Raw genomic sequence first — 25328 nt, 5'->3', positions numbered from 1 at the left:
AGTCAAGATCATTAAACTTTACAGAAAACTCTTACATAATATCCATTACAAAATAAAAAAGTATTCACGCGAGTGCATGGATTAAATTTGTGGTAAGTCACAACACAAAGTTAATCCATATTTAATTAAAAACAAAAAAAAATATATATATATATATATATATATATATAAGTTATATAAATCTGTCTGAAATAGTCACAATGACTAAATAATATATATACCGATATATAACATGTGTATACCTTAATATTGGTTTATGGCTAAATAATTTAAGTTTAATATAAATTAGTAAGATTTCTTTGGTTGTTTTCCTTTTTAATAATACCTTTTCCAAATTACAGAAAAAAACAAATATCTTCAAAATATATACAAATATCTAATTATAATAGTGATATTTTATTTTTCCCTTTGAAGTATTTATATTGAATATATATATCTCAGATTTTAAATATATTCTTGTTTTATAAATAATGTCTGATTAATTATAATCCATATGTCTCTATTATATATTATAATATCTAATCAATATTAGTCAAAGAGTAAAATAACTTTAGCAATTAAATTTTGAAAATAGTATCTAAGTCTGTCAATTAATTGGTCTAAAAATATTAAGTTTGATTGTTTGAATATTTAAGCTCTATTAATATATAATGACAGTATGATACTTTTTGAGCTATATTCAATATTATTGGTATTTTTAATCATAATTCTTTTTAAAAAGAGTATTTAGACTCCATATACATATAAAAACCAATATTAGCTAACTACCCTAACACTATTTTAGACATTATTGACATTTTCATTATACAATATTACCCCAAACTACCACCTTCTTTTTTTTTCTCTTCTGTGTCTTCATAAATTTCTCTGTCCAAACAATTTTCTCTTTCTATCATCTTCTTTCTTCTTTGTATATCTCTTTTGTATCCCTTCAAAATCTCTAAATATAGTTTATACTTTTTTAATGCTAAATAAATTCTTCTTGTTTTTTTTTTTAAACTTCCATCAGTGTAAATGAGTTTACAGTTATATATGTTTCATTCAACACAGAGCATGGATCTAACGATAACTATTACCTCATGAGTTAGTCTACCACACCTTCTTCGTCATTTCACTCGATCTCAACCGCCATTGCGCGTATTAGAGTGTTCATGTTCTAGTAAGGCACACGACATAGTTGAAAACGACATGAATTTAACATTTCAGCTGAGAGTATTTGTAGCTGTTATTAAAAAACTTAACTAATAAATGTTTGATTATATGATATATATTAAGTATTGTGAGCAGATAAATGTTTGTTTAGCTGTTGCAAAACATAAATAAATAGTTGACGTTGGCTGATACACAGTCTCTTAGATGGTACAAAATTGGTTACCGGTCTAACTGGTCATATAACATAGTACATCCAAAATTAACGGTTATATTTTTATATAATATATTGTCATTAGCTGGTACATGTTCGGTTAGCTGTTACAAAACATGTTATCAAGTTTTAAATTGATTGGTAAGATGTTAAAAATAGCTATTATTAACTACTATGTATTTTGTTAGATGATGCATATTAGATTATCAGGTTAACTTAATCATTATCTATTCAACTGATATATTCTTAACGGTTAACAATTAATATATTATATATAAATAAATAAATAATATCTAATATTATGGTATATAAGGTAAATAACATATTAAATTTGATTTTCATTGTTTTTGTTACTTGATAAGTATGTTTTCTATTAAACAAGTTATCTACTAACATTATCTCTAATATTTTATGTAACATCTTAGCGTTAAATGTTCATTGTTATCGTATTATGTTTACTATCTCCTCTAAAATAGTTTCAGAATATTGAATCGGTAAAATCATGTAACCAATTGTAATCTATTTAGAAGGTTTGGTTTTCTTTGAGTCCATGGTTCAATGACATATATGGCGCATCCAACATCGCATAAGTGATTTGATGATGATGAAAACGAGTTGTGGAGTAAAGTTAATATAGATTTGGTGATAGAAATGGAGTATGCAACGATGAAAAGCGATGATGGGAATGATTACAAATTTAAAGAATATATTTTTTATTTTAATGAAAGTTGAGAATGAGAAGAAAATGAAACAGATGAAAGAGATGATAAGAACGAGAGAGAGGAGTGGAAAAAGATTGGGACAGGGGCAGTGACTGGGGCTGGACAGGGGGACAATGATCATTTTGTGTGTACTTCGCTACAGGGATTTTTATTTTACATACCCAAGTGGTAATTTGCTAATATTGGTCATTGTTAGGTATATACAGCAAATTAAATTTTTTTTGAAAATTAACATCTACAATTAAATTTTAATAATTTTTTACTAATAATGTTTAGATTTATTAAACACAAAATCTACATATTTTATTTAGACTTTATAATCTGCAAAATAAAAAAATCATCAATAATATCAAAAAATTTATATAATTGCATGTAGAATTTATTAATATTTAGATATTAAGTTTTACTATAATTATAACATTTTATAGATATAATTTAATTACGTTTATTTAATTTTAAATAACATAATGTTATTTACATAGTACATTGAATAATATAAAATATTTTAACTGATAAAGATAATTACTGTATATATACATCACATTCTCACATGTTTTATGTTTTTTTAAATATACAACAAAAAAATTCAACAACTACAACCAACATAAAAAAGCAAAAATCTATGCAAAACAAATCTGCAATAATAAACTTATAGTTACAGCCAACTCACATACAACACAAATTTTACAACGGAATTTTTACAGTCATAGTCTTAATATCATCCACACTATCATTTAAAATCATGCTCTCAATTTTTTTGGATTACTTTAAAAACAATGTAAGGAATCATTATTTTGTTTCTTTATCACCACGAAATCAGTATTGAACCATGAAATTTAATAACCCTTTCTCAAGAGAACAACAACAACAACAAGTTTAATATACTGGTGAGTTGTGATGACATTTTTAACTAGTGTTGCCGTTAGTCTCGACTGCTTTATTTATCATTACGCACAATATTTAGTTATGGTATACTCTTAACTTTCAACTTTCAATACCAATTGATTTACATGAGTTCAGTCTTTTTTTTTTGGTTTTACGTTCTTCTAATGTTTACTGTGAATCACGTTTATTATCTCAAAGACGACTATTAGAATTAAATAAAGATTGATGACTTATATGTTTTAATCTATAAAGAATACTAGATTTTGACCCGCGTTTCAAAAGCGCGGGTTTTTTACAATAAAAATTTGAATAATGTTAATGATTGTTGTATGTTATTATGTTGCAATATTGAATTATATCAAAGCATAGAATTTTATAAAATTATATGATTTATGAATTAATTTATTTAAAATTTTGTATGTATATTGTTATGTAACTCTCTTCTAGGTCCAAACATTTTTTCTAGTTTGAATAAAAACCGATCCGAATATACATGTTTGGTTCAGATCCAAGTCTACGGTAAAGTATCTATTGGGTATATTTCAGATCCGCAGTGTCGGTTTAGGTTTGGATTCTACAGAGATCTGAACCGGTACCCTGAGTATCTAAAATGTTTTGTGTATATTAAATATATTTTTCTGTTTCAAAATATGTCTTCGGTATCAAGATTATTCTTTTGTGTTTCAGGTTCGGTTTTCGGTTAAGTTTCAGATTTCAAATAAAATGTTAGATTTTTAGAAACAAATTTCGTGTATACGCATAAAATTTTGAATATAATTAAAAAACTTTAAAGTATTGTCATGTTTCTATACATTATGTTTTACATAAAAGTTTTACATTATGTGTATAAAAAAATTGGTTCATATAATATGTTAATAAATGTTGTAAATCAGCTTTTATGTGGGTCGGATAAATGATCATCATAACTGACAGTAAAAATTATATCTAAACACTATTTTTCTGGTATTTGAAAATAAATGCTACTATAATTATTTTATGTTAATAATCACAAAATCTGGTCACATAATCTTTTAGTTTGGCACAAATAATAAACATATTATGTGGAATTGATTAATTAATGTGATATAAAATATAGCATTCTAATAAAATGGTCCAACAACTTTTCATAAGTAGATTTTTAAAGACTGATTCCCTTTTAATAGTATAGATGTATTAAAATATAAACTTTCACAACAAATAAATAATATATGTCTTTGTACCAATCTACTAATTACCAATTGATTTTAATTTGAGATTCCATAAATTTAATAATTCTAACAAAAATAGTTCGCTCCCATCCAGATATTCTTTTTACAAACTACAAAGGTTTAAGTTCTTCAAAATACCCTGTTTTCTTCTTAATTAAGAATATCATTTTCCTCCTATTTCTTTTCTTGTCACGAACCATCCGTCGTGTCATTATCTTCACTCTCCACCATGTTAAATCTTTATTGTCCTTCTATTTTTTTTTAAAACCATAAACCACCGTAACTTATACTCCATCCACCACCGTGCTTAATTTCTTTATTACTCTTCTCTCGTCTCTTCCACCACTAAAAACCACCGTCCATTTTTTTTTTAATGAAATGCTAAATTTTATTCATCAAAAAACGTTTGTACAACAAGTGTGTCTTGTTTTGATAAGAATAGGGCCTATTTCTACCTCAAGCTACCCTAAAATTCCTACTCCTCACTAGTTTTCAAAAATTAGTTACAATCTCGTGGCAAACCAATACTACAAAATACCTCGAAACCCTTTACTCCTTTAGACTGCATAATGGCCAGCTTGTTTCTGATGGCTTTATCAGTAAGTTTGATCAGAATTTGCAGGGGTAGAGCTTGCTCACCATGCCTGTGGTTACTACGCTCTCTCCACACCGCGTAAAGGACAGCTTGGAACGCATATCTGAGACAGAAGAGTTGTTGCTTCCCCATAGTCGATGTTGTTAATAGTCTGACTAAGCCATCCCAATCATCAGGAAAGCGCTTCTCAGAATCCCTTCGGTGAGTTGCTTCCAAATAGAGGAGGAAAGGAACACTAAAAAAACAGGCGGTTTCAAGTTTTCTGTCCATTTCTGCATAATATGCAGGCAGTGTTGACACTCTGATCCCAACGAGAGGTGCGGTCCAAGGTGGAGAGTCTGTTCTGAATAGAAAGCCAAGTCGTAAAAGAAAATATATATCTATCTATCTATCTATCTATGCTATGCTATTATTTGAGAAGTGAATTTGCTGATTTGTCATCTTTTCTATATTTTAGTTTACTTTGTTTATTTATCATTTTATTAGGTTTTAGCTAAATTATCGAGCTGAATCATTAATTTGAATTTAAATACTATAATTATTTCAATTTTTTAATTAGACATATAATTATTTTTCTTGATTTTGTAACTTTGACAAGTTATGAACAATTCTTATTATTCTGTTGTTATTAGATATTTTTAAATCATATTTTTTACTGGACTGGATATGAAACATAATAAAACTTCTATTATTGTTTGTCATCCTTTCTATAATTTTAGTTTAATTTACTTAGTTGTCATATTTTTATTAAATTTGAAATAAATTATTGATTTATAATAAACTATTTCAAACTTTGTAACTAGACATATAATTATTTTTCTCAATTTTGTAAATTTGACGATCATTTCTTATTATTATGTTTTAAAATCATATTTGTTACTGGATATCTTAAAATCATATTTGTTACTGGATTGGATATGAAACATAATTAATCTTTTATTATAGTTTATAATTTAATAATAGTATATCTAAGTGATATTTATCGTAGTTTTTGTCATATTATAAATATAATAGTATATAAGTGCTGAACAAAGAACTATGATATCCACTTTATCTCAGTATCCATCTTAATATTATATTATAGTATTATAATTTTCTGACTCGAGGATATAAATATATTCTCATCATATATTTGATTGGCAATACCTACAAAACATCATCTTCAATAATATGAACACTTTCAAACAATGTTCTTTTGAAAAATGTTTTTTTTTTTGAAAATAAAGCATGTTTCTCTTGTTCCTTTGTTTTAACGTATGATATTTTATTCTAATGTTTTTTGTTTCAGACATTACTGGTGTGTTTTAGATTGCTGGTGAATTTGTGAATATTGGAACTTTAAAAGATCTCATTTCAAAAAAAAATTCAACTCAGTTAGAATTAACTATTTGTGACACATCGTATATTTTATTTGGCATTTAATTTAATTTTATATCATTTATTTTTATGTCATGATGCTAATTTGACTTTTTAATATTTAATGACACGAATAACATGCACACTATAATCTAGGTATGCAAAACATAGTTCTATTCTACACTAGGGTCGGTCCGCCCTACGGGCGGGATATTAGTTAATTTGATATTCATTAAATGCTCGAGTTGAAATTTGTTTTAAGATTCAAGAATTTGGTTATCTGTTATGTCTTACTTATTAGTATGCGGTGGTATAGTTGTTTTTCGATTATTCTTGCTTTGGTATTGTATCAAATTAACTAATTGTCCAACTCATAATTATAGATGTACAAATGTGGATTTGTGATAAAGTTTGATGACAATACTGTTTTTTTTTTAATTATTATTCATAGTGGAGTGTGCATGTGTCAGAAAGAGGCCTATAACAATTTTATGTTTTTTGTGTATGGATTTTAAATATATATTATTTTGTATAATGCATACTTGCTCTACAACATTTGCTTGTAGACTAAAAAAATTGTTTTCTATATTTTTAAAAGAGAAAATATTTAGTCTAAAATATAACATGGACATATGTATTGACTATATATAGAAGTTGAGTGTTATTTTAAAATGACATATGTATAGAGATTTTTCAACCATTACTTCACTGACACAAAACATTTATAACTGTAAATACCTTCTTTTAAAAGCAAAACTAATAAAAGCGTGTACAACAAATGTATTTTGATATATATTATATGCATCGAGTTATAAAGGTTGGAAACATTGCAAAACTGTTTGGAGCAAAGTTTTTAATTTCACGATCTTCATCTTGACGTCAGTTCAGTGTCGGCCCTGGCCACAAGCAGAAAAAGCTTGGGCTTCCAGCTGACACGATAATAAGTATTTTCGCGGCCACATATTTATAAAAATTGACTTTAGCCTAGTGGTTTTAAGAGAAATTACCAGTGCTAGAGGTGCTGGATTCAATTACCCTTAACTGCATTCATTTATTTTGGCCCTAAATATAAAATGAGACACGTGTCACTCCCAGAACGCACAAATTGATGACGTGGCTTCACGGGAGAGAGGCGAACATTTCTTTATATATATAGATCTCTAATATTACCGGTGTATGCACTATCGAGCCAAAATGTTAAAATTTAGACATATATTACTCCTCTTTAAAATGGAAACATGTTTACCATTCTCATGGTACCACTTTTCATTTTTACCACCACTAAGGAGACATTTTCAAAAATATCTTCTTCATTAAGTGGCAAAAAACTCTTATGCCCTTGTTATTCATATATATAATAAATCATTATTTAAATTAAAATAAAAAAAATAAAATAAAAAATAAAAAAATAAAAAAAACAATTCGAATTTTTCTTTTTTGAAAATTTTTTTTTGAATTTTTTTTTTCAAATTTCTTTTTGAAAAACGAAAATTGTGTTTGAAATTATTTTTTAAATTTTTTTAAATATTTTTTAAGTATTTATTTATATATTTATTAAAATCCTAAATTTCACATTCCAAAAACTCTACCCCACCCCTCAACTCTAAACCCCAAGTCTAGATTAGTTAACCCTAAGAGTATAGTTGTCTTTTACCCTTCATTAAAAGTGAGGATAAAAATAGTTAGTGTAAACATGAAAAGTGATACTATGAATATGCTATTTGTGGTAATTTTTCCTTTAAAATTGAAAAAACTGTTATATTTAGATTCATTCAAACAAATAATTTCAATTTTAGATATAAAAAATCATGTATAAACAATAAGAAAAAAGTTTACACAATAAGTAATTGTGATTTGGTTAACAAAACCGAAAAACTCACAAAATGTAATATTTATATTTATATTTATATTTAATTAAATAACTAAGAATAAATATAAAAACTTAATATTGAAATAAAATTATTACAAGGTGCAGACCCACACCCAATAACATGATATTTAATTATATGTTTATCTTATTTAGGCCTGGGACGGATCCAGATATCCGGGAAATTTAGGATACCCAGATCCGGATCCGTGGATTTAATATCCGGATCTGGATTCATAGTTTTCGGATATACGTATTTTAAATATTCGTCTCTATATTCTATTACCCACAGATATTCGGATTCGAATCCGTAAAATAATTTTTAAAAAAAAAATTGTTAAAAAATATATTAAATTTTTTAAAATAAAACATTAAAATTTTAAATATAATATTATAAAATTAATTTATGTATAAATAGTAATATATAAATATTAATATTAATGTATTTAAAATTTTAATGTTTTTAAAAATACGGATCCGAACATCTAGACCTAAAAATTAAGATATCTGGATCCATATTTGGTTTGGACGGATCCAAAATTTTTTTATTCGGATTCAGATTCAAACATCCCAGACATCTTATTTTCAGAACGGATTCGGAGTGGATTTAGAATTGAAGTGGATAATAACTCCGAGACCTAGTCTTATTATTAAACTTTTTCTTTTATTATTATTAAACTTTTGTACCATTGGTTATAACGAACCACTTGTAACATGATATTTGAAAGTATAACTCAGAGTTAAAGTTCCGAGGCCATTTCTTTTCAGCTTGGCCTATGCAATTACTCTCCACAGTAGTCAGAGCATCTGCATCGATGGTTCAATGCCCAGGTTTACTCCATTCCCAAAAAAAATATTATAATATTTTCATTTTTATGAACTCATCCTTGCAGGTTCGCTGGAATAAACTCGGTTCATCACTGTAACGCTGATCCCATGCCACGTGGCGGTCCGTGATTGGTCCGTTTATTATTATTATTTTTTCAAATCAAACGAAAAAATAATAATAATAATAATAAATTAAAATTATGATCCTCCTCTCAAGGTTCATTGATGCAGATGCTCTTATGGACGGAAAAATCATGTGGGATATCTTTAAAATATCAAAATGGACAATAACTTATCTCCTTTTTCTTGGTCTGATCAGTAGCCTAAGAACATTTCCAAAAGACACTCTAAATTTTAAATATGAAATTTTTGCTTTCTAAAAAAAACTTCAAAACTTCAAATTTGAAGTTTTGAGAAGTAAAACTCTATATATAAAATTTCACTACTAAAAATTTCAAATTGAAGTTTCATATTTTCGTTTGCATTTTGATATCTATAATTACACATCACATTTATTATTTTTAGATATTTTCTCGTTTATCGTTTTAATCTTTATAAAAATTATATCTCATAAATATTTCAATTTTTTATAAATTTATAATTTCCACATAAAATTAAATAAACTTTAAAATAAAATTTAAAATATTTTAAAATTAGATTTAGACAACAACAATATACAAAAGAAACTTAACAAAAAAATATTTTAAAAAATTACATGAAGCCATATTACGACAACACAGATAGTCATATAAATTTGATCCGGAACATTCAAAATATTGTCCAAATTTTTTTTGTGTAATCGAAGATGGTTGTTTTTGTACGATTATTTCTTATTCAGATCAAATGTCTTCATGAATATTAATATCACCAAGTTAAGTTTTTAGCAATATTTTATTTTCTCTTTTAATTTTTTGTACAGATCTTATGTATTTACAAGTATTAATATCACCAAATTTTAACTATTTGTATATATAAATAATTTCATGGAATAATATGGTATTTTGGTTGAATTTTAATATTAAGTATTATTTCTATTTAAAATTTTATATTTTAATCTAACATTTAAATAATTATTATTATTGTAATATTTTTATATATTGCTACTTATTATAAATTTTTTATGAATTTAAATTAATTATGATAAATATAAGGATCATAGTATAAAATACAAATAGTTTGGAAGCTAAGTTTGAAGTTTTTCTTTTGGAGAATAATACTTTTAAATTTCAAATATAAAGTTTTAGAAACTTCAAAATATATTATCATTCACACTTTCAGTCTGAGTATCATCGCACGTGCGTAGTTGATATAAACGGTAAAGTTACAAGAATCACCTGAAAAAAAAATTATTTTCTATAAACCAATAGGTGTTTATAGCATATATATAGTGCATGTTTAATGAACATGGATCTGCTGTGGACAACTGTTAGTCAGTATGGGTGTGCTATTAAACACTAAAAAACTTTAGTAAGCAATTTATTTTGGTCAAAATTTGGGTCATATGTAGAACCTATTATTGCATACTGATTGGCAACTAATTTCTGGATTATAGCTCTATAAATGTTTTAGATATATTTCGTTTAAACATACCTTATAGTTAGCACACAAAAAAAACACATACCTTAACATTTGCTTTTAAGAATGGTTCTTAGTTTCTTACAGTAAAGCAAGAAACTCGCATAGTATAGATATAAGGGACGAACCAAAATAAACAAAGAATGATATCTGTTATAATTTCTTTTTGGGACTTCAAGTATCTGGGAAGCTGAGCTTGAAACTTAAAGAGTTAAAACTCGTCGAACTAAAGATAATACTCCCTCCGTTTTTTAATATAAGTCAGTTTAGAATTGTGCACATAGATTAAAAAATCATTAATTTTTTATATTTTCTAAACAAAAAACATCATTAATTATTTACCTAACCACAAATCAACTAATAATAAAATAGAAAGTATATTATCATTGGTCATATAACATTAAGTGTTAATAAATTTTACATAGAAAACCGAAAACGTCATGTAATTTGGAACATAAAAAATTCTCTAAAACGACTTATATAAAAAAACGGAGGGAGTAACGTTTACTATTGGTAAAATCGAAATGATACGCTGACGATTGACACCGGGCGTACAGTGAAACTTTTATAAATTAATAATGTTAAGACTATACGAAAATTATAATTTTTTTATTAATTTATAGAGATATTAATTTATCGATATACTAATTTAACAAAAAACTTAATTTGAAACTATAAAATTATATTATTTGTAGAAATTTTTAGTGTATATTAGTTTAAAGAAGTTATACTAAACTTTTTTTTAACTTACGACGACGATAATTGGGGTTCGACACTTGAAGGATTTTAAGATTCCTTGCTAATAAAAAAATAGCAAAATCTGAAGTTGAGTTTGAGATTCGAGATGTGATTGGTTCGAAACAGTCGAGCCCACGTGGTCCTTATGGATCTTTATTACCATGTTGTCTATTTAGGCCTTACCTGGATGTGTAAATTTGAATTTGATTAGGGTTTAGATTTGGTTTAGTTCGGTGTAAAATGTTTTTATTTAAATCAATCCAATTAATTTGTGATTTGGTTTTGATTCGGAATTATCAGAAGTTCGAATCCGATTTCATTTTCTAAAGATTTTGTTTTACATATTATTGTGATTTTGAAATATCATGCATGGAAGAGTCAAAGTGATGTCTCATAAACCGGAAAGTGAAATTACTTGTAAATAAAACACAAAAATACTTTTAAAAGGATCAGGTGTACGGATTCAGCGGTGGAGCGTGCGAAGGCATCCATCAATTGTTGTTCGCATGAGCGGTTCCTGCTCTCCCACGTGTGCCTGTCACAGATTCATATTGCATTATCAATTCAAATTGATGTGGAGAGCTTGATTCATATTGCATTATGACTATATAAATATAGACATTATGCATATATTATAATTTGAATCTTGCCTTCTAAAACTCAAAAATTTTACTTGAGACATGAAGTTGTGGTTTTTCCTCATCTTGTCCATATACCAACATTATTCTATAAACAAAAGCAAACTATTGGAGATAACTTATACAGAATGTGGATTACTTTGATAGTCGTTCAAAAAAAAAGGATTATACTTTGATAAAAAAAAAGAAGCAAGTCATATATATATATTCTTTATGGACGGGGTTGGACTTGCATTAATTACAATTTACAAATTGGTAAGCATTAAGGCGTAGAAACTAACAAATGTTAACTATGTGATATCAAATATTTAATATTTTGCCATATTTGGAAACTTACGACAAAACAAATAATATAGTGAATCACCGCAACTCCAAGTTCCTGTCTGACACTTGTACTTGATAAATTCTATTATATATTTCATTAACATAAAAATAATATATTCATTTGTATTTTGCAGAAAGCCATATGGACTATTTGTACTATTATGTATTTTGTTCAATCCATTCTTTTACTTTTTTGGGCAAATATCTTTCGTACAAATCCATTTATATATATAGTTGTTTCATATGACCATAATAATTAAGGCCCCTAAAGTTTTTTTTTTCACTTATAAAGTAATTAAATTAAGAAAAGAAAATTTTGTCAGAGAGGCAGAGTCCTGTGATGCCCATTCACTATTTTCACATGACATCTGATAGAATAGAATACTAAAAATAATTATAAATATGTACGGACATGTCAAAAAGAAAATATTATTGATGATGGAAATTTACCTAAATCACAATCGGTTAATATAATTTTGTTGGGTCTAAATCGGTTAATATAATTTCATTTTTTATCCAAACAATTCCATTAACTTTCCACTATCTCCGATTATAAACTAGAAAAGAATTAAGCAGTGATTAAGTAATATATATATGTATTTATATTAATATACATATATTTAAGCTATATTTATATATTCTCTTAACCTAGAAACATTATACAAACTTCTTTCTATTTCGTTGGTTGCTTTTATTTTTTCTCCCTATTTATTAAAAGTAAACGCTAATACTATTTTGGACTAGAACTTACTATATATCAAATCTATCAAAAATGTCTCAATTTAAGATGTAAGTTTGTGTGTATATATGTGTGTGCACATGCATATATATCTTTAGTTTATTCCTCGAATAGATTGTTGACTCTTGGCTCAACCTTCCTTTCTTTCTCTTTCTCCTTATTTGTTTCTCTTCTTCTTCGTTTCCCTTTTGTTTTTGTAAGATCTACAAAAAAAACCCTAGAAAGAGAGGAACGTAGGGGAGAATCAATTAGACGATAAAATTGATGGGAAGAGGGAAGATTGTGATCCAAAGGATCGATGATTCTACCAGTAGACAAGTCACTTTCTCCAAACGAAGAAAGGGTCTTATCAAGAAAGCCAAAGAGCTAGCCATTCTCTGTGACGCCGAGGTCGGTCTCATCATCTTCTCCAGCACCGGAAAGCTCTATGACTTTGCCAGCTCCAGGTTCCACTTTTACAGTTATTCAATCTGAAATCTTATAATCTTCTTGTTTGTGTGGATATATCTATGGGAGTGAGTCTGTAAGTGTGCGCTATATTCATTGAGATTTAGTTGTATGATCGACTCATTAGTAGTTGATTTTTTGTTTGCATATTGCGGCTAGAACATGTTACATTTTACTATATGTACAATAAGATGTGTATATAAGCCGACACATTTTTATTTTGGTTAACAAAGAAAGATTGGAAATGAGAAGAAGTTAATTTAAAGAAGAATGATATCTTCGAATATGAAAAGGTTAATTCGATTTTTATCTTGGCTTAAGGACTTTCTAAACATGGGTTTAGTTATAGCAAATGCTCATTTTTGCCTCTTCCGAAATCCGAATTTTAGAAAGGTTTGGAAAGTAGATGAAACAACAAGTGAATTCTCAAACATCAGTTTTAGAGAGAATTGTGAGGAGGCCACTAGATTGAATGATTGGTATGGAGAGGATCTTAATTGCTCAAAACCAATAAACTAGGAGATGCTTTACTCTAATCTAATATAACAAATAATTTATTTGTAGTAGAAATATAAACACCTTCTATATATTTTTGTTCATAGACTATTTATTATGAAAGAAAGGTCAGATATTTGTATATCTGACACTATATATGCAGGATAGTGACCTTCATCTTTCATCTGAATTAGTTTTTATACTGTGGCTAGCAAAATAAATTTGGAAACAAGTTATATTAATGGGGTTATTTGTGAAATAACAAAAAAAAAACGAAAATTAGTTTTTAAGAGAGTTCTATATTCATTGATATATGTTCCATCGTAAGAGTATAGATTATATATATATTACCAGCTAATCTTTGTAAAAAAAATATTTTTTTTGTTGATAAACTCATATTTAACACGATTGCATATTTATCAGGTCAAGCAATTAAAAAGAGTCCCAAAAGCGAAATGGAACTTTGATAATATCCTTGATTATTTAGCACATAAAACCTTATTATATACTTTATTTACAAAAAAAAGTCATTTTAACATTTTTCACACAGATTAAAAAATGATTGTAATGCATTTAATTTTTGTATTAATTACACGTATTTAACCAATAATATTTAAGATAAATAAAATTATTTATAAAATCAATGAATTTGTAATTAATATTATCTGAAAGTTGAGTTAGACTTCTAAAATAACTTTTTTGTGTAACAAAAAAAGTTAAAATGAAACTTTTTCAGAAACGAATGAGTATATGTGTAGAAGTGTCGATATCATTTTCTCAGGTATCATAGAGTTAACGAACCATGAACCATCGTATATGTGAAACTTAGCATAGTTGAGTTTACAATAATTTAAGCTAACTGACAAGTGACAACATGATAAAACTCTGACACATGCTATTGTTTGTGGGAGCTATAAAAAGTGTGCCATAGTAATGCATTCTATTTATGATCCAGCCTTGGTGTTAAATTCTTCTTTTCCCCCTCATTATAATTGTTTCAAAGTACTTGCTTATTCAGACCCGAGAGAGAGAAAAACACCGAAGCAATTTTTGTTGTTTATTGAAAAAGAAAATGACTATTTAGTTTATTTAGTTTACATAATTGTGTGTGTGTGTTATCTATATAGATTACAGCCTATTACAAAACCTAAGAACTCTATTGTCTGTATAGCACATACGAAGGATACTAAACAAAAAATTCAAAGTTATGAGTTGTAAGATTTCTCAATCAACTTCATGGACACTTTCTTATATATTCTTTACTGTGATAACTTGAAATGATATGAGTGAAATATACACCACGATCAAGTTACCAATAACAAATTTTTTGAGCAGCATGAAGTCAGTTATTGATAGATACAACAAGAGCAAGATCGAACAACAACAACTACTGAACCCCGCATCAGAAGTCAAGGTACATATCTAGACAAACATGTGAATATGTGATTAAACTGATTCAGTTTTTAGAATCGTGTATTGAAATGAAAAATTGATTTACTAACTCCAAAGTTTGATGAGTTATGTTCGCTCTGTTTGCGACGCCCTACTATCAAGACATCACACGAAACGATTCCCTGAGCTTATGCCACTACGTTTTTGTTTTTCCTCTTGTTTTTTGTTTTTTTTTTGTTTTTTGCAAGGAAGAGATAGCTGGTTAAGCTTAGTTTGTATTTAAATACAAATCTCTTCATTTTCAACAATATCTAACTTCATGGAAAGGTGTGATGACTTATTTGTATTGTGTTATAGTTTTGGCAGAGAGAAGCTGCGGTTCTAAGGCAAGAATTGCATGCTTTGCAAGAGAATCATAGGTGTTGCCTTGAACTACCATCACTTTCTAACATATATCATATTAAGAAAAGAATAAACTTATACATTGAGATACATGTTTTCTACGAAGCAGACAAATTATGGGGGAACAACTAAATGGTTTGAGCGTCAACGAGCTAAACAATCTTGAGAATCAACTTGAGATAAGTTTGCGTGGTATTCGTATGAAAAAGGTATATACTACGTATACTCTCTACCTTGTGTTTTGTACTTTAGAAGTGTACGTGTTTCTCAAGTAATGACTTTAAAGCTCAAAGATTTGATTGCTGATCCGGATTCCACAGGAACAAATGATGAATCATGAGATCCAAGAACTAAGCCAAAAGGTCACTATGAGATATGCAATTACACACAATATATTTCTCACGCATATCAATCTAAACTCTCCAAAAATAATATGTTACAATTTTCACTTTGTGATTTTTCTGATGGTGGTGCAGAGGAACCTCATTCATCAGGAGAACCTCGAGTTATCTCGAAAAGTACAACGGATTCATCAAGAAAATGTGGAGCTCTACAAGAAGGTAAAAACATATACACAAACTTCATTTGCTTGGATCGTAAACTAGCTAGAGCTTCGAAGTGATGGCTTCCACTTTCTATGGTTCTTGCAGGCTTATACATCAAGCACAAACGGGTTTATACAACGTGAACTAGCTGTCGCGGATGATGAATCTAACACTCAGATCAGGCTGCAACTAAGCCAACCGGATCATTCCGATTATGAGACCCCACCAAGAGCAAGCCAATAACACCATGTGGTAGACTTTCTATGTTGATCTCATGAAGTAAAAATACTTTAGACAGTCTCATATATTAATGTAACTCGTTTAAATTTCACAGATTGATGTGTGGAGATACCATGGTGTTAAAAGAATAAACCAAAGGTGTTTGAATACAGATCTTGAATTGGAAACAAACAAGAAACTTCAAGAAGCCAAGCCATAATAAGCAGCATGTCTCTTCTAAATTTTCATCAAATCATACTTTTCCTTTCTCTTGTCCGTTTCAATTGTATAACTGAAGCATATATAATACAGAAGAAATACAATTAAAATTGTGTTTATTATACTCATCCTGAGTATATACTGACATATGGTCCGGTCCTTTTATAACCACACATTCGCTAATTAACTGAAGAAAAAAGAACATCCACTTGATTTTATCGGAATTCTCTATAAATGTTCTACACTTAAGAAAATATATATATCTCAACACTTAAGATTTTAATTTTCAGTAACAATGCACTTAAGATGTTCGACAATGGTTGTTGCTCTCCTTCTTTTCCTCCTGCCCCATTTGTTCTTTACCTATTTCAGAGTTGTTTGTTGGGTCTGATCTGACTTGGTAAGATACTACTTTGTAAGCTTTGTTTATGGTTTCCGGGGGACATGTAAGTCATCCGATAGCTTTAGACTCTAGGAAGTGGTCTGTATTCTATCATGTAATGGCTTGATTTGTAACATCCCAATTTTTGATATATTTGGAAGGACTCATTAAAATTGATTTAGCTATATATGTTACCAAAATGTGTTTATCTTTTCGGGCACATATCCGTTTAGAACTCTAGATTTAAGCGTGATTAAATTGAAATAATAGAAAGATGAGTGATCTATCGAAGTGATTTACGATATCGTATGAGTGAGGCCAAAACATGAAAAAATGTCATATGGTGATTGCATGTTCAGTAAACAAGACTAATAAGCTTCCGAAAAATTAACACACTGTCCATTCACGGGATAGAGCCTACGGGCCGAATGAGCGGGCATAGATGGCCCATCAGCCGTAGGAGGATTACATGATTATTATCAATCAAATCTTTATGGGAAAAAGAATAAAATTTTAATCTATAAAAAAGTATTCACTTTAACTGATTAAATCTGTTACCACAAAAAATAAAATAAAAATGAATTTTCCTTTTTAGAAGAAAATATAAAAAGAAAAGAGGGAAAAAATTCGAAAGTTTTCTGCAACCACTGAAAGCTGAGCCAAAAGCAGAGGCCACAATTCTCTCGTTATCTCTCCACAGGATAAACCCACTAGTCTTGTTTTTTTCTCTCGTTCATGATTCAAATCTATCTCTAGGGTTTCCAAAGAGAGAAGGAGCTAGGCAGAGAGAGGTTCAGCGAAAATGGCGATGGCCATGGCTCTTCGAAGACTTTCTTCTTCAGTTGACAAACCCATTCGTCCTCTTATAAGATCAACTACATGCTACATGGTAACGTCCTCAACATCCCTCCTTTCTATCAGATTTCATCATCGGGTCCAAGTTTTCAAGATTTGAGTTTCTGATTCTTGGTTCTTGTTTTGTACAGTCATCTCTGCCCAGTGAAGCTGTTGATGAGAAGGAGAGATCTCGTGTCACTGTACGCTTTACTTAACTTAACTTTCATTTCTCCTTTGAGTCTTTGACCCCTCTGTAATAATATCTTGTTGTATATAGTTTCCTTGCGGCTGAAGCAATGACTTTTGTTCTGAAAATATAATGAAACCTATGTGTGTGTGATATGGCTCGTTACAGTGGCCAAAACAGCTTAACGCATCTTTGGAGGAGGTTGATCCTGAGATTGCTGACATCATTGAGCATGAGAAAGCTAGACAATGGAAGGTTAATTAGTTTAAGTCTTGTTACTTTTTAGTGAAGATTGTAAGTTGTTGCTGATATTTTGTAATGATTATGTTATCAAAGGGACTTGAACTCATTCCATCTGAGAATTTCACATCTGTCTCGGTGATGCAAGCTGTTGGGTCTGTCATGACTAACAAGTACAGTGAAGGGTACCCTGGTGCTAGATACTATGGAGGAAATGAGTATGTTCACTTTTCACTATCTGAGACATGATTGCTAGATTAATCTCAGTGACAAGAATGGTAACCTTTTTCTTTGAAGGTACATAGACATGGCAGAGACTTTATGCCAAAAGCGCGCTCTTGAGGCTTTCAGATTAGATCCTGAAAAGTGGGGAGGTAAACTACTCATTCCATGTATCCTGACTTGTTATGATCCTTAGATGATACTTATATTTTGAGTCCTGTGGTTATACAGTGAATGTGCAACCCTTGTCTGGATCTCCTGCCAACTTCCATGTCTACACTGCATTGCTAAAGCCTCATGAGAGAATTATGGCACTTGATCTTCCTCATGGTGGTCATCTTTCTCATGGTTATCAGGTTACCATCAACTTCACTTTGTTAATTTTCTTGCACCTTTAATTGTGTCTTAACCATAAACTTAAACCTAAACGTCCATTATCTTTTTATGAGTATATAACAGTTTGTTTTCTCTTAATTATCATCAGACTGACACCAAGAAGATATCTGCTGTGTCTATCTTCTTTGAGACAATGCCTTATCGCTTGGACGAGAGCACTGGCTACATTGACTATGATCAGGTTCTCTATTATTTAATCAAGCATCATGGTAGTATATGCTTAATCTTACAATACTACTACATGTGTCTTTAATCTTGCTATGTAGATGGAGAAAAGTGCTACTCTTTTCAGGCCAAAACTGATTGTTGCTGGTGCGAGTGCTTATGCTCGATTGTATGACTATGCCCGCATCCGAAAGGTATATTCAATCTCGTATTCAAATAATCTCATAACAGACTATTGTAAATAAAGAGTGAGTTATGATCCAAAACTCTTTTGGCAGGTGTGTAACAAGCAAAAAGCTGTGATGCTAGCAGATATGGCACACATCAGTGGTTTGGTTGCTGCTGGTGTAATCCCTTCACCGTTCGACTACGCAGATGTTGTGACAACTACAACTCACAAGTCACTTCGTGGACCTCGTGGAGCCATGATTTTCTACAGAAAGGGTGTTAAGGAAATTAACAAACAAGGGAAAGAGGTAGAACAAAACAAAACAAAAAATGTTTTACAGATTTTATCTACACTCTCATTCATTTTGTTGTTTTTTTTTTTTTTGACAGGTTTTGTATGATTTTGAAGACAAGATAAATCAAGCTGTCTTCCCTGGTCTTCAAGGTGGTCCACATAACCACACTATTACAGGACTAGCTGTTGCTTTAAAACAGGTATAGAGAATTGAACTAAACGTTGCTTATTGGATTATTAACAGTTTCTTTAATATTTTGTTCAAAATTGCAGGCAACTACTTCAGAGTACAAAGCATACCAAGAGCAAGTCCTGAGTAACTCTGCAAAGTTTGCTCAGGTGAAGAAAGAAGAAACCATACGCATATTTTTTATTATTTGATTATATATCTAAAGTGTTTTATTGTTGTTTGGTGTAGACTCTGATGGAGAAAGGGTATGAACTTGTTTCTGGTGGAACTGACAACCATCTGGTTCTAGTGAACCTGAAGCCCAAGGTTACTTGATCTTTACTTGTTATATAATCTTCTTACTTGAAACTCCTTTTTTATTTATTTATCTGATTTTTTTGGTTGGCAGGGAATTGATGGATCTAGAGTTGAGAAAGTGTTGGAAGCTGTTCACATTGCATCAAACAAAAACACTGTTCCTGGAGATGTTTCTGCCATGGTTCCTGGTGGAATCCGAATGGGTAGGAATCGCAGTTAGCTAGACTTTTTTTTTCTACTGAAATGGAAATTTCTCAAACCATTGTTATTTTTCAGGTACACCTGCTCTTACTTCCAGAGGCTTTGTTGAGGAAGACTTTGCTAAAGTAGCTGAATACTTTGACAAAGCTGTAACGTTGGCTCTCAAAGTCAAATCTGAAGCTCAAGGTTCCTCATTTTCTCTTTATCTCTGATTCAATGTTTTTACTTTCTTTGTAAACAATGCTTGAACTTATTTAACTTGTTGTGTTCTGAAAACTAGGGACCAAGCTGAAAGACTTTGTGTCAGCAATGGAAGCTTCTTCAACCATTCAATCAGAGATTGCTAAGCTGCGCCATGAAGTTGAGGAATTTGCTAAACAGTTTCCAACAATTGGGTTTGAGAAAGAAACCATGAAGTACAAGAACTAAATGTTTTATCCTACAAGTCTTTTTATTATGCTTTGAACTTCCATGGAATGTATAGATGATAATAATCCACGTACACTCTAAACTCTGTCTTATGCTATGAGAAAAAAATAATGAGCGTTCTATGCAAATCATTTTCTTAGATCATTCTCTGTTATATAAAAATCTAAAGACAGAAAAATAGTTAACAAAACATGTAACATATTAAAAATATTTTTTACCTCTCAAGTACTCTCAAGTGGCTTAAGATCAACCACAAAACCCCAAAAAAAAACAAAAAAGAATGAGCAAAATGAAAATTGTGAGAAGCTCATCCATAAGCTGTGGCCATTTCTCAACCTCATCAAATCTCTTTACAGAACATGGTTCTGTAACCAGATAACATCTCACAACATAAACTCTCTTCTTCTTTTTCACATTTTTCAGACAAGAAAAAAATGGCTGCAGCATTCTCTTACACTGCATGTCCTAAGTTTTCTCTATTACAACCTCCCATGGCTGCTCAAATCCGACCAATTAGAACATCACAAAAGGCTTTCGTGGTGACAAACCCTGAGCAAGACAACACACTCCAGGAACAAGGAATAGATACAATCAAAGAAGAGCAACCAGCAGAGCAGCAGATGAAGAAGCAGCCAACGCCATTGAGACCAGTGGAGAAACAGACTAATGTGAAGAGCACAGGCTTGCCAAGAGAGTTCGGTGGTGAGTGGCTAAGCAGTGTGACACGCCACGTCAGAATATACGCTGCTTATATCGATCCAGAGACTTGTGAGTTTGACCAGACGCAGATGGATAAACTCACTTTGATTCTAGATCCAACTGAAGAGTTTGTGTGGGAAGATGAAAGCTGTAACAAGGTTTACTCTTATTTTCAAGAACTAGTCGATCACTATGAGGTAACAATATTAAAACTATATCATTTTACTTGATATTATTAAATTTTGGAAGAGAGATTGATATTGAATATGGTTTTTGATTTTATAAAGAGAGAGTTAGAAGAGCTAGACTTTTTCTTATTTATTTTTATTTTTTTGGACAGGGAGCACCATTGACAGAGTATACACTAAGGTTGATAGGATCAGACGTAGAGCATTACATAAGGAAGATGTTGTTTGATGGAGAGATACAATACAACATGGATGCAAGAGTTCTTAATTTCAGTATGGGCAAGCCTCGTGTTCAATTCAACACCAGCAACATTGAAGGTGGTGGAGACGACCAGCCTCAAGAAGATGCATAGTGAAAACAACTCTATACCAAAACTATGGAGAAAGAAGAGAGATATCAAAACAAGATGATCTTTTGTATATGGGTTTATGAAATGCTTTTTCATTTTCTCATGCTACAAGTAACATATGTATATACATATATGGTCATATGCTATGTTTGAAACTCTTAATTATCAATCCGCATAAGTCATAACTAAGGTAATTATTCTAGAATCGTAACAAATCATAATCACTAAATATGAGGTACGTATATTTAGAGTTGGGCTATGATGTCAAAAAGCCCATACAAGGCCCAGAAAATGACTTGTAGCCCACGGGGCTTTTCCTATAAATGGTTAAACCCTACACGTTGTGCGTGTCCCATCTCCGAGCTTAAACCCTTCTTTCTCCACCGACTCTCTCTCCAACCAAAAATGGCCTCCGTCGCGCTTCTACGTGCTCTCCGCCGCCGCGAACTCCACACAGCTTCCGTCTCCGCGTTTAAATCCGTATGTACTTTCCCCTCGATCTTCATTTCTAGCTTGAGAAATCACGTTTTAGTTTTCCAGATCTGTAAATCGGATTAGGGTTTAAAAAATATCGAATGGGTTGAATCGATTTCGTATAAAGTTTCGTACTTTGTTGTTCCAGCTTCGATCTAATATTAGTTGAAAGCTTACACTTTTAGTATTGAATCTGTAGGTTTCTACAAAGACCTCTTTGGTGGGTCACTTCGCAAGGCCTTTCTGGTATAACTTCAAGCTCTCTTGAAACATGACTCTCCTTTGTAATGTTTTGTTTTTTACTTATTTGTTCTGTTGATCCAGCTCGAGGCCTGTGGGGAATGATGTTATCGGTATTGACTTGGGTACCACCAACTCTTGTGTAGCTGTCATGGAAGGAAAGGTATTGACTTTGATCTTGATATGATTGTTTGAATAAAACTTTGATCTCTTTTTCTTTAACAGACTCCTAGAGTCATTGAGAACGCAGAAGGAACAAGAACCACACCATCAGTGGTTGCTATCAACCAGAAGGGCGAGCTTCTCGTTGGAACACCAGCTAAACGTCAGGCTGTAACCAACCCAACCAACACCATCTTCGGGAGCAAGCGTTTGATAGGGAGACGTTTTGAAGACTCCCAGACGCAGAAGGAGATGAAAATGGTTCCTTACAAGATCGTCAAGGCGCCGAACGGTGACGCTTGGGTTGAAGCGAATGGTCAGAAGTTTTCTCCAAGTCAGATTGGAGCTAATGTTCTGACCAAAATGAAGGAGACAGCTGAAGCTTACCTCGGGAAGAGCATTACCAAAGCTGTTGTGACTGTTCCAGCTTACTTCAACGATGCGCAGAGACAGGCTACTAAGGATGCTGGGAAGATCGCTGGTCTTGATGTCCAGAGAATCATCAACGAGCCGACGGCTGCTGCGTTGTCGTATGGGATGAACAACAAGGAGGGTGTTATAGCTGTGTTTGATCTTGGTGGTGGAACGTTTGATGTCTCTATTCTGGAGATCTCGAGTGGTGTTTTTGAGGTTAAAGCAACGAATGGAGATACCTTCTTGGGAGGAGAAGACTTCGACAACACTCTGTTGGAGTATTTGGTCTCTGAGTTCAAGAGATCAGACAACATTGATCTGACTAAAGACAAGCTTGCTCTCCAGAGGCTGAGGGAAGCTGCAGAGAAGGCCAAGATCGAGCTTTCCTCCACATCTCAGACCGAGATCAACCTTCCTTTCATCACCGCAGACGCTTCCGGAGCTAAGCACTTGAACATAACCTTGACCAGGTCCAAGTTCGAAGCTTTGGTCGGGAAGCTGATTGAGAGGACGAGGTGTCCGTGCCAAAACTGTTTGAAGGATGCTGGAGTCACGGTTAAGGAAGTGGATGAGGTTCTCCTCGTCGGTGGGATGACACGTGTTCCCAAAGTGCAGGAGATTGTCGCTGAGATCTTTGGGAAGAGCCCCTGCAAAGGTGTGAACCCTGATGAAGCGGTTGCTATGGGAGCTGCTATTCAAGGTGGTATCCTCCGTGGTGATGTCAAGGAGCTGCTTCTTTTGGATGTGACTCCTCTCTCGCTTGGGATCGAGACGCTTGGAGGGATCTTCACTAGGTTGATCAACCGTAACACCACCATCCCCACAAAGAAGTCTCAGGTAGATTCATAACTGTTTTGGATGTATGTTGAATCTCTACTGATTGCTAATTATGGTTTTGCTTCTTAGGTTTTCTCCACAGCTGCGGATAATCAGATGCAAGTGGGAATCAAAGTTCTTCAGGGAGAGCGTGAGATGGCTGCAGACAACAAGAGCCTAGGAGAGTTTGATCTCGTTGGGATCCCACCTGCGCCTAGAGGAATGCCGCAGATCGAAGTCACCTTCGACATTGACGCAAACGGTATCGTGACGGTCTCAGCCAAAGACAAAGCAACGGGCAAAGAGCAACAGATCACAATCAGATCCTCAGGTGGTCTCTCAGACGATGAGATCAACAGAATGGTGAAAGAAGCTGAGCTCAACTCACACAAGGATCAAGAGAAGAAGCAGCTTATTGACTTGAGGAACACGGCTGATACCACAATCTACAGCGTTGAGAAGAGCTTGAGCGAGTACAGGGAGAAGATTCCCGCTGAGATTGCCTCTGAGATTGAGACTGCAGTGTCTGATCTCAGGACAGCAATGGCTGGTGAAGAGATTGAGGATATCAAGGCTAAGCTTGAAGCAGCGAACAAGGCGGTGTCTAAGATTGGAGAGCACATGTCTAAGGGATCAGGGTCGTCTGGGAGCTCTGGCGGTGAAGGTTCAAGCGGGACTGACCAGCAGACCCCTGAAGCTGAATTTGAAGAGGCCAGCGGTTCAAAGAAGTGAAGTCGCTAAACCGGTTGAACTCGGTTTTGTTTCCAAATAAGTTGACATGCATTATTATCCTCATTCACAAATTTGATTAAAGTTTTTTGTATGTTAAAACGTCCTTTGTGGAGGTAATTCTTCAGATCTTTGATACTCGGATGTAGTTTTTTGGTTTACTTTTTGCTTGAAATCTATGGTTATCATCTTGACCGGTTAACCGGATTGGATAAGGTTACCATTAGTCTTCTCCTATAATAATTGCAGGATTATATGTTACTGGATGTTTGAAGGTAGATTATATAATTGAATTGTTTTTTTATTAACATCTAAATTTCTGTGGCATAATTTCTAAGAAAATATGTGGATTTCAGAATATGTCCAATGAAATTAAAAGTCTTTATTATTGTTTTCTTGTAAAGAGAAGTTCAAAGTAAAAAGAAGACTTGGTCATGTTGTAGGCGTTGAACGTTTATTAAGGCTCAAATTCAATTACTTATGGAACTCGTAAACTAGATTGTCAGCAAAATCATGGACATGCTTTTTGTTCCTCCAAGGCCGATTAATTTATGTGATCTTCTCATGTAATTTCCACCTTCGAGTATTTTCCTTATTTTGAATTGAATAGGTAAATGTAAAACAGATAAAGTCAACCAAATTTATGTGTAGAATAAATCATATCCTAAAGCCAATAACTTTTTGTTGCTA

The 25328-nt window shown here is 31.7% G+C and overlaps 5 protein-coding genes and 1 long non-coding RNA gene across 9 annotated transcripts in view; 4 read left to right on the top strand and 2 right to left on the bottom strand.

The window, feature by feature from the left end:
• LOC103835100 (probable disease resistance protein RPP1) overlaps positions 1-25328 on the bottom strand; it is a 531820-nt gene that overhangs the window by 239946 nt on the left and 266546 nt on the right. The window lies entirely within an intron of this gene.
• LOC103835060 (agamous-like MADS-box protein AGL21) lies at positions 11800-16704 on the top strand. 2 transcript variants are annotated; one of them, XM_009111158.3, is made up of 8 exons: positions 11822-13284; positions 15116-15194; positions 15530-15591; positions 15684-15783; positions 15895-15936; positions 16051-16134; positions 16225-16371; positions 16454-16704. In XM_009111158.3, exons 1-7 carry the CDS (start codon positions 13103-13105, stop codon positions 16360-16362), a joined length of 687 nt encoding a protein of 228 aa, XP_009109406.2. In that variant the 5' UTR covers positions 11822-13102; the 3' UTR covers positions 16363-16371; positions 16454-16704. The 2 variants fall into 2 exon arrangements, with proteins under 2 accessions (XP_033133098.1, XP_009109406.2); XM_033277207.1 differs by having other exon boundaries at positions 11800-13284; positions 15895-16134.
• LOC103835059 (serine hydroxymethyltransferase 1, mitochondrial) lies at positions 17606-20694 on the top strand. Its single transcript, XM_009111157.3, has 15 exons — positions 17606-17828; positions 17926-17976; positions 18132-18218; positions 18300-18421; positions 18501-18577; positions 18657-18781; positions 18910-19002; positions 19088-19180; positions 19265-19462; positions 19545-19649; positions 19723-19788; positions 19868-19945; positions 20028-20139; positions 20213-20323; positions 20418-20694. Exons 1-15 carry the CDS (start codon positions 17742-17744, stop codon positions 20564-20566), a joined length of 1554 nt encoding a protein of 517 aa, XP_009109405.2. The 5' UTR covers positions 17606-17741; the 3' UTR covers positions 20567-20694.
• LOC103835058 (NAD(P)H-quinone oxidoreductase subunit M, chloroplastic) lies at positions 20873-22000 on the top strand. 2 transcript variants are annotated; one of them, XM_009111156.3, is made up of 2 exons: positions 20873-21462; positions 21606-22000. In XM_009111156.3, exons 1-2 carry the CDS (start codon positions 21001-21003, stop codon positions 21804-21806), a joined length of 663 nt encoding a protein of 220 aa, XP_009109404.1. In that variant the 5' UTR covers positions 20873-21000; the 3' UTR covers positions 21807-22000. The 2 variants fall into 2 exon arrangements, with proteins under 2 accessions (XP_009109404.1, XP_033133121.1); XM_033277230.1 differs by having other exon boundaries at positions 20904-21462; positions 21587-21805.
• LOC117127301 lies at positions 21594-22536 on the bottom strand. Its single transcript, XR_004450237.1, has 2 exons — positions 22455-22536; positions 21594-22345 (listed from the first exon to the last, which is right to left on the bottom strand). It is a non-coding gene; the product is annotated as an uncharacterized LOC117127301 (long non-coding RNA).
• The window catches only part of LOC103835057 (heat shock 70 kDa protein 9, mitochondrial), a 34345-nt gene continuing 31097 nt past the window's right edge, over positions 22081-25328 (top strand). The window contains exons 1-5 of one of the 2 annotated variants that reach the window (XM_033277091.1): positions 22081-22283; positions 22477-22523; positions 22602-22680; positions 22743-23930; positions 24000-24536. In XM_033277091.1, the coding sequence (XP_033132982.1) occupies positions 22095-22283; positions 22477-22523; positions 22602-22680; positions 22743-23930; positions 24000-24536 (2040 nt within the window). In that variant the 5' untranslated portion in view covers positions 22081-22094. Of the gene's footprint in view, positions 22284-22476; positions 22524-22601; positions 22681-22742; positions 23931-23999; positions 24917-25328 lie in introns of those variants that run through there. The other variant, XM_009111154.3, reaches the window with a different exon arrangement.

Source organism: Brassica rapa, chromosome A08, assembly GCF_000309985.2.
Source record: "Brassica rapa cultivar Chiifu-401-42 chromosome A08, CAAS_Brap_v3.01, whole genome shotgun sequence".
In the NCBI taxonomy this organism is placed as follows: Eukaryota; Viridiplantae; Streptophyta; class Magnoliopsida; order Brassicales; family Brassicaceae; genus Brassica; species Brassica rapa.
Note: the sequence above shows the minus strand (reverse complement) of the source record. Positions and strands in the feature narration are given on the sequence as shown.